Here is an 8,378-nt window from a genome sequence, read left to right on the forward strand (position 1 = left end):
TGTTGTAAATATAACTTTTTTTAGGTTTTTTTTGTTTTGTTTTAGTTGTTTAAATAAATAAGTTGTTGCTATGAGTGACCTCAAACATGGTGGTATAAGTGGTCTTAAAGAAAGACGAAACTCTCTGGAGCGTTATCAAGCTAAGGCATTTGGGGTAGATTTATTAGCTGATGCTGTTGGTGAAATAAACATCACACATGAAGATGTTCCAAAGAACAGAAAGCGTGTAGTTAATAATCACCTTTATGGGCACAAAAGTCACAACAATGATAAAAAATCTCCATCTAAAACTCATAATGTATATTCCAGTGGTGTTGAGATGAGCAGTGATTCAAAAAATATCTGGTTCAAAGACAACAAGTATGAAACTATCGAAACACAAAAGCAACAACAAGGACAAAGAAATGACTACCATCATAAGAACGAGTTCTCATATAAGAAGAACACAGAAACTTTTAAGCCTTCACATAAACCCTCTGATATGCGGATATTGGTATGTCCTCCTGCTGCTATCAGGTATCCTCGAGAAATAACCATCAGAGATCTTCTTATTGTAAATGATCTTTTTTGTAAGTCTGATGACTTAACTATTTATGAAAAGCTTTTGTCTGAAACTGAAAAATGTGGAGTGGAGTCTGTGGATTTGTGGCAGTTGTGGCATGGCGATAGTCATGTGATTGCTGATGACAAAAAAAAGTGGAAAGAAGCTTGCCCTACATTTCGTATGGTGCTTGATAAAATAAAAGATTTCTTTCAAATGGATATAAAAGGCAATTTCCTCATTGTAATATGCTGACCAATAAATCATTTTACATTTATCTTGTATAATTCATTGTAACTAAAACTTCTGTCTGTTATAAGTATGAAGATTCCTTTTTTTAAATTATTTTTCTGTGTTTTTTACTTTTTTTTTAAGTTTGATCTACTCCTATCTAGCTACTCGTCTCAACTGGTATCGAGATTCTAAAGAGTGGAAACCTTTTCATCATGATGCAGCTGCCGTTAAACCTGATAAAGCAAAAACTCAGAATTTAACTGTTGCTGTTTCATTTGGCGCAGAAAGAGATGCTGCTTTTGAGCATGCACAGACAAAGACAGTTATTTCTATGCCACAACCCAATGGAACTATTTATGCATTCAGTAAAGAAGTAAATATTATATGGCGACATGGAATTTTACAAGTAAATTTTCATACTTTGTTAGATTTTATTATTTTTAAGTTAAACATTTTCTTTTGTTCTCCTAAAGATCTCTTTTTAAAACATTTTGTAGGTTCCTCCAGATAAGTATCACAACAGAGGGCGAATATCAATAATAGCATGGGGCTGGATTGATAACATGGTCGATGTGTAATATTTGTTTTAACTTATGCAAACATTTTTTTAAATCTTAATGTTATTTTTAATAGTATTAAATGTAAAATTTTTATCGGTATACTGTATTAATATTAAGGTGCCTTTTAGAAATATTTATTGTACCTTAGGGTCTCTCTACTAAAGATTTTTTTTAAAGGTTGGCTTGTTAGAGCTAGCATTTGAATCTTCAAATATTAATTTATTTTTACTATGTAAATAATGTTTGTTTTTTTTTTTTTGCAGCATATTAGAATTTTTATCACAATGACATTCCCTTCTCTTTATTTATATTTATTAATCTCACAACAAATTACAAGTTTTTTAAATTTTGAAGTTTTGATGTTGTCTGGCAACACTCAATTGTATTTAAATTGCAAAAAGAAATTTTTGTGCAAATCAGGGAAAAAAATTTATTACTGAGCTAAAACTGTGAAATACAAATGGTAATCTTGTTTGTAATATACAAGTGCATAAATGGTGGTTTTGTTTATAACATACAAATATATAATAAGATAGTCAATATAATTTTAACAGGTACAAAATCCTTCAGCAACAAGTTTAATGTGATTAATTTTTTTGTTAGAGTTTGTTTTTTTTGTCTCTGTCATCAATGTATTATGAAATGAAATGTTTTATATGATGCTGATGTAAATTATAATTAGTAGATGCTCTGTGCAGACATAGCGTATTCATTTAAAACTTGTTTCTTTACTTGATATTTTTAAAAATATTTTGTGTGTGTGTAATAAAAACAAAGACAAATAGTTTTTGTAGCTGCATTCTCTCACTAAGTCATGAGAGTTTTGTAAGGCATCTAGGATTAATGTTCGATGCTCTTTTACAGCTTGAAAAAAGAACTGTTTTTGCTCTTCATCATTAGTCAGATTCATAATGAAATACTAAGTTAATTTAACTCCTCTTTTAGTATTTATCACTAGCTGCCATCACAATTCTTTTAGCGGCTGTTAATTCTTCACATTCATTCAGGGTTCCACTGGTTGAGAAGGGTACATCTCAGTTAAGCTATGAATTTTAAAAAATGCCTTGGTAATTGTAGTCACAAGGGTTCACTGATCTGTAACAGTGATTTTTGTATCCAGCTCAGTTTGTAAAGGTGACTTATTTTCATTATTAATCTCAACTGCTAAATCATCATAGATTGTGTTTTTTTTTAAACATTGCCTTGAACCTGTACAAAATTCAGGCCTTTTATTGGTTCTTGAAAAATTTTATCTGATTTTTTCTAAACCATGTGTAGTATTCATCTTAAAGAGGAGAAAAATTAAGATGGCTGACAATCACATGTTACCACTTTAAAGATATGTTTAGCAAATATAGGAGACAAATTAAGATGGCTGACAATCACATATTACCGCTTTAAAAAAACAAAACAGTTGTAACCATTTTAAAATAACAAAAGTAAAAATATTTGGCTATCATTATAATATACTATCTGAGCCTTTAAAAACTATATTTAAAGGGTTATATAGTATATTGTGTTGATAGCAGATGCTAGGAGAATTGATAATGGAGCTTTGTTAAAGACATTCTATTTTATTGAAGTAAAAAAATTTGAAGAACCAAAGATGAGATCAAAGTTTGAGTTTCCTATTTATTTTTCAAAAGATATTTTTTACAAAGTTCTTCCATTTCATATGGTCAGAGGTGACAGTTTTTTTTTTCTTAAATCTTAAGTTTTTAGAAAAATCAAAATAATTCATGAATATTCCACGAAGTTTCTGTTGTTTAAGGTTTTTGCAAAGTAGCATCTTTTTCTTGTTAGGTTTGCAAATCATGCGTGCAAAAGTGAATCGATGTGATTGCGTTATTGAGATTCGTGATGCTAGGGTAAATTTTCTACAAAAAAAATTATGACATGATTTATAAAAATACCAAAAACCTAACAAAAACAAAAAAACTGCATCTAAAGTTTGGATTTGCTACATAATAAGATAATGTTTTATAATTATAATTATTGCTATTCTCAAATGCATTTGTAAAAATATTTATTTTCAGGTGCCTCTATCATGTTCAAACCCTGATTTTGAAGATTTGTATGTGCGGAAGCCCAGAATTTTACTCATCAACAAAATAGATTTAGCTGATGAAATTAAAACACGTGTAAGTTCCCTTATTAGAAATTTATCCACAACAAACAATTTAAACTAAGCAAATGTTTTTTATATGTGATTTTGTTTTATAGAAAATAAATTGTTTTAGAAATCCTTTTTTTTTTTGTCTTTTTTATTTTTCAATGATAATTCCCCAGACGTCTCTCACCACTGTATCATCTAGAATACTGACAAATTCAAGTTAATTTTGGCTGATGCTTTATTAATGTTTAAATGCTTTATTAATGTTCTCTCTGTTTAATTTCATTAATTGGTTAATAAATTATAAATATTTATACCATAAAATATAACTTTATATATAACTGATATAACTTTTTATTTCAGGCTCTTGCAACAGCTATTGCTCCAGAAAATGTTCCTGTTATATTTACAAATAGCAAAACTAAATTTGAGGAATCTGCAAATCAGGTATTATTAGCAACCTTAGTTCAAATGGAATGTGATTTTATCTATAAAAAAAAAAAATGCAGCATTTGTAATTTTAGTTAAAGTGTTTACCATTATGTTTTACACTGGAAAACTTATGTTGGTATATTTTTTGTTGTTGCATTTGAATTTTATCAGTCTTAAGTTGAAAAAACTTAAAATTTAGATTTTTTTTTTTAAAAAAAAAATTTACCATTTAGATTCTTCCTTTGTTAAAAAATATTTTTACAAAGTCTAATGAAGCCATTGCAATAGAAGTACGTTATTTGATTTGTTGAGTTTTTTTACAAATACATACTCTCTCAACATCGTTAGTTTGAATTGTTTCAATATCGTCTTTTGTACTCCAAGAGGTTTTTCTTCTTTTAGACGAATACTGAACTCATAAAACTGCGCGATAAACAGTACCAAGTTTTATTATGCGGCATACCAAATGTTGGCAAATCATCATTTATTAATGCTGCACGAAGATACTATATGTCATGTGGTAAGTTTTTTTTTTTTCAAAATTAGGATTGTATTTTTACATTTTTAATTTAATGTACTTGATTTATGGCTAATATATTAAATGCAGATGACTTTATTATTTATTTATCTTTTTATTTATTTATTTACTTATTCTTTTTTTAAGTCTTTTTATATTTTAAGTTTGGCCTAAAATAAATAACAAATTTTTTAAAGTTGTTTGTGATATTTTTTACATGTGGTTTTATTTTCAAATTATGCGATTGAATGTGTGTGAGTTGAAACCATGACTTATCTTTTTGTGATAAAAGTTCAGATGATGCTAAATATTGTTTAAGATAATATCATATTGTCACCTTAAGTGGTTGGAGAAAATGTATAAGAAAGGAAGCATTTTTAAGAACGGCTCTCGTTGCTTTTTACCAATTTTTGATTAGTCGGCTCAAATTTTCAAAACATATCGTCATTTTATTTTAGAAGTAAATTTTGCATTATATTTCTCTTTGCCTGAGGATTTTTATAAATTTTCATGCGTTATATTATCCCCATAGAAACCCTTTTTTAAATGGGAGGCAAAGACTTTAAGTAGATTTTTTTTTTTTTTACATTTATGTGTTCATGTTTCTTCTATTTTGCTACGATTTTTAGGTGGAAAAGCAACTCGAGTAGGAAGGTTACCAGGGGTTACAAAGTCTGTGTTGAATTTTATCAATGTGCGTGGTTCTCTACCTTTATTATTTAAGCGGTTTTAGTTTCGAGTTTAATTTAAAATAATTTAGAGCCATTACAAATTCAAAGATTTCAAAATAATTTTTTTTTTTTTTTCAGTTTTTTTCTAAATTTCTGTTATTAACGTTTGATAAAAGTTTTATTAAATTTTGTCAAATTTTATAAAAGATTTTGTTAAACGTTTTATTAATGTTATGCAACCTACAAGATTTCTCGCTCGCCACGTATTAGAATACTTGACACGCCTGGCATTGCAGTCCCTCACATCGAAGACCCGATGGTAGGGATTAAATTAGCTCTGACAGGTTTGTGGAGAATACTTTTCAAGAACTTATTCCTTATGTTTTTGTATATATCTTTAGCGCTTGTAGGGTCTATAAATCCTAAACTCAATTTCAATAAATTTTAAAATTTTACTATCGTTATTGCATTAAGTTTTACGTAATTAGTTATTTTAAATTACAACAGTTTTTTTGTTGGTGTTGAGAAAATTTAAGACAGAATGATTTAAATCGTTTTAAACTCTTGGACCTTAATTTTTATACATGTGTAACCAAAACTTTTTCAATGTAAAGGAACGTTTCCAGATCACGTGGTTGGAGAAGAAATAATTGCAGACTTTTTGTTGTACACACTAAACAAAGAGAATAATTCGCAGTAAGAACACGTGACAACAATTTTTGTATGAAAATTGAGCTTTTTTTCTCTTTTTTGTTTAGGTGTTGTGTAAGAATTTTGCAGTTTTGAGAGTCTAAATGGTTTTTTTCTGGGTCATTTTTTTAGATATGTTGATTTTTGCGGTTTAGACGCCCCCTGTGATGAATTCGATATAGTTATGGCGAGTTTAGCATCTAAATACAATCTAAAGAAATGTAAGTTTGTATTTATAAATCTGCAACGTGTTTCTTTTAAAAGCGTTACTTATGCGTGAAGATTCTCAAAATGATCTTTTTTGTCTGTTAGATAATGGCGAACCCGACCACCGAAAATGTTCTATCGTTTTTGTGAAGGCGTTTCGTGAGAAGCTTTTCGGACGCTTCACATTAGACTCTTAAACGACAAAATGAGTTTCGAAAGAGAAATGATAATCGAATCGATAGCGAAAAAGCTTATCGAAGCTTTATTTATGCTAGTTCCGTTTCTAATTTCAACATGGCTACATTGAACATTATTTCATGAGATATTTAAATTAATTTTTTTTTTTTTCTTGTAAATATTTGCTTTAGCTAGTCAATTCTATTTAGAATGTCGTTTTTCTTCATCGTTAAACGATTTAATTCAAGAAAACTATTTTTTTCAGTAACTCTGATTATTTTAATTCTTTTTTTTTAAACCCCAAGAGTAAAATAATCGGAGAGTTAATATCTCATTTTATTAAAAACCTTTTATTGATTTCATGACAAAAATTAAATTCTTTTTCCCTGAAAACATATTTTCGAATTCATAAACTTCATTGTAAGCGTTAATTTTATGCCAAACATTCATTCATATTCCTCTAAGCAATGAAACGCGTTTTACAGTCCACAAAAGCAATGGAACGCGTTTTATAGACTTCAAAAGCAACGAAACGCGGTAAATAATCGAATTTATAATTAAACAGCATCTTAAAATAATTGAAGATTGTTGAAGTATTAAATAATTATACGTTGTTTTTTGTTTTATAAATAGAGATATAAGAAACAAGTTTATAAGAAACTAGTACTAGAATCCCTAAAACCTTAAGAAACTGTTAGTTACTTTTCGATAAAAAAAGTGTTCGACGAATATTTTCTAATCTGTGTTCTGTTCAAGGCCAAAGCTGAGGATTATATTACATTGCATGATGGTAATGGAATTCAAATAATTTTATGGCATGTTAACATATTTTCAAATTGTATATTTTTTGTTTGTTTTTTTGTTAGTTTTTTCTCTCTCTTGATAATCTGAAAATTAAAAGAAATTCTTAAGAAACTTTTAGCATTAGAGTTGTAAAAAAGTGCCTAGTACGAGACCAATTGCTTGGTTACTTATTTTTCTTTTAAAAAAAAAAAAAAACTTAGTTGAAATGCAAAATAGTTCTTTTTCATTGATTTTTGTTGAGAAACGGACACACAAAAAATAATATTTTTCATTAAAGTAAAATTTTCGCATTTTAGTTGTTGCAAATTTGCTCAATCATGAACTGGATTATGTTTTAAATAAATTTTTTTGTTTCTAGATAAGTGTTTAATAAAGTATTGTTTGTTTGGTTTTAAACGCGCATTTGGTGCCAAATTTTATGACTTAATAATTAACAATCGCTTTTTTCAAAATGTAAATATACTTTGCATTTTGAAAAGAATGCAACGAATCACGTACGTTTCTAGTTCGAATTTGTTTCGGATTTCATTTTCAATATTACACATTTAAAAGACTGTTCATACCAACGTGGGTTTTCTGAATTATTTTCCTAACGCATCGTTTTTTCTTAATGCAAGCGAATATTATTTATGCGGTTAATTAAAGTTAACAAATGTCTTTTACGTTAATTCTTTTTAAGATTTTCTTTCGTTTTGAGATACGATTTAACTTGAGTTTGTAATACGAAAGAAAATTAAACAGTTAATATTGAGTACTTGTAAATTTAGGTTTGGCTAAAACTGCGCCCCTAAATCTATAAATCATTCGATATATGCATACTATATGTTTTGTTGTGCGATTGTTTCTTGTTCCGTTTATATGCCGGTGAATAAGTTTAACTCATTGGTAGTTAGTTTGCAATAGCGACTTTTAAGCGACAACGAAGTGAGCTTGCTTTATAAATGAATAAGAACAAATTGAAAAGAACATTCCGAAGTGAGAGAAAGTCCGCTTGGAATGTTACTTTCTTTTGTTAATAATAAAACCTGTCGTAAAAAACATTTTTTTCTTTTCTAAATTAGAAAATATATTTTTGTCTTGAATATTTTGAAACAAAACATTGCTGAAAAACACGTTCCCACAATTCCACTATTAGGTTGTTTTTTTTAATAAACTTTTTTAATACTTCATTTAGTTGATGAAAGAATCTGAAATTTATGTTCCATTGGTTTGAGTACTTTGTAGTGCGGGCTCAGTTGATTGTTTTTATAATTATGTTACATGTTAATTTTAAGTTTTTTGAATCAAGGCGCAGCCGGCAAAATGTTTGATTGTGGTTTATTTCAGAAAAATTTTTTTAAAAAAAGTTAACGTTTCATTTGCTCAAAAGCCACCAAACTGATTAAATGAAATACAAAGAAATCATTCTTAAAGCTTACTAATGTATTGTTCT

The 8,378-nt window shown here is 28.2% G+C and overlaps 2 protein-coding genes across 7 annotated transcripts; both read left to right on the forward strand.

Annotated features, from left to right (window-relative positions):
• The first annotated feature begins 5 nt into the window (after positions 1–5).
• LOC145194793 (uncharacterized) lies at positions 6–2,047 on the forward strand. Its single transcript, XM_090070986.1, has 3 exons — positions 6–770; positions 937–1,181; positions 1,273–2,047. Exons 1-3 carry the CDS (start codon positions 71–73, stop codon positions 1,351–1,353), a joined length of 1,026 nt encoding a protein of 341 aa, XP_089927112.1. The 5' UTR covers positions 6–70; the 3' UTR covers positions 1,354–2,047.
• Positions 2,048–2,856: 809 nt separating this feature from the next.
• Positions 2,857–6,350, forward strand: LOC145195016 (mitochondrial ribosome-associated GTPase 1-like). 6 transcript variants are annotated; one of them, XR_016446468.1, is made up of 11 exons: positions 2,858–3,020; positions 3,139–3,203; positions 3,372–3,476; positions 3,812–3,895; positions 4,114–4,170; positions 4,283–4,400; positions 5,027–5,091; positions 5,316–5,387; positions 5,683–5,764; positions 5,914–5,979; positions 6,071–6,202. XR_016446468.1 is itself a non-coding variant. In XM_090070987.1 (11 exons), the coding sequence occupies exons 1-11, from the start codon at positions 2,942–2,944 to the stop codon at positions 6,160–6,162; spliced, it is 933 nt and encodes a 310-aa protein (XP_089927113.1). In that variant the 5' UTR covers positions 2,865–2,941; the 3' UTR covers positions 6,163–6,350. The 6 variants fall into 6 exon arrangements, 2 of the variants coding, with proteins under 2 accessions (XP_089927114.1, XP_089927113.1); XR_016446467.1 differs by having other exon boundaries at positions 5,316–5,412; positions 5,683–5,789; positions 5,891–5,979; positions 6,071–6,092; XR_016446466.1 differs by having other exon boundaries at positions 2,859–3,020; positions 5,316–5,412; positions 6,071–6,350.
• Positions 6,351–8,378: the final 2,028 nt, after the last annotated feature.

Source organism: Hydra viridissima, unplaced genomic scaffold, assembly GCF_058129835.1.
Source record: "Hydra viridissima isolate aposymbiotic clone 2 unplaced genomic scaffold, HvirCarnegie_v1 scaffold_13, whole genome shotgun sequence".
NCBI classification, from domain to species: Eukaryota; Metazoa; Cnidaria; class Hydrozoa; order Anthoathecata; family Hydridae; genus Hydra; species Hydra viridissima.

Excerpts from the sequence above, each read along its gene's own strand:
- LOC145194793 (XM_090070986.1), top strand. The coding sequence starts at position 71 with ATGAGTGACCTCAAACATGGTGGTATAAGTGGTCTTAAAGAAAGACGA. Across the intron at positions 771-936 it reads CTTTCAAATGGATATAAAAG|CTACTCGTCTCAACTGGTAT; the intron begins GCAATTTCCTCA and ends ACTCCTATCTAG. Across the intron at positions 1,182-1,272 it reads GGCGACATGGAATTTTACAA|GTTCCTCCAGATAAGTATCA; the intron begins GTAAATTTTCAT and ends AACATTTTGTAG.
- LOC145195016 (XM_090070987.1), top strand. The coding sequence starts at position 2,942 with ATGAGATCAAAGTTTGAGTTTCCTATTTATTTTTCAAAAGATATTTTT. Across the intron at positions 5,413-5,682 it reads GATTAAATTAGCTCTGACAG|GAACGTTTCCAGATCACGTG; the intron begins GTTTGTGGAGAA and ends TTCAATGTAAAG. Across the intron at positions 5,980-6,070 it reads TAAATACAATCTAAAGAAAT|ATAATGGCGAACCCGACCAC; the intron begins GTAAGTTTGTAT and ends TTTGTCTGTTAG.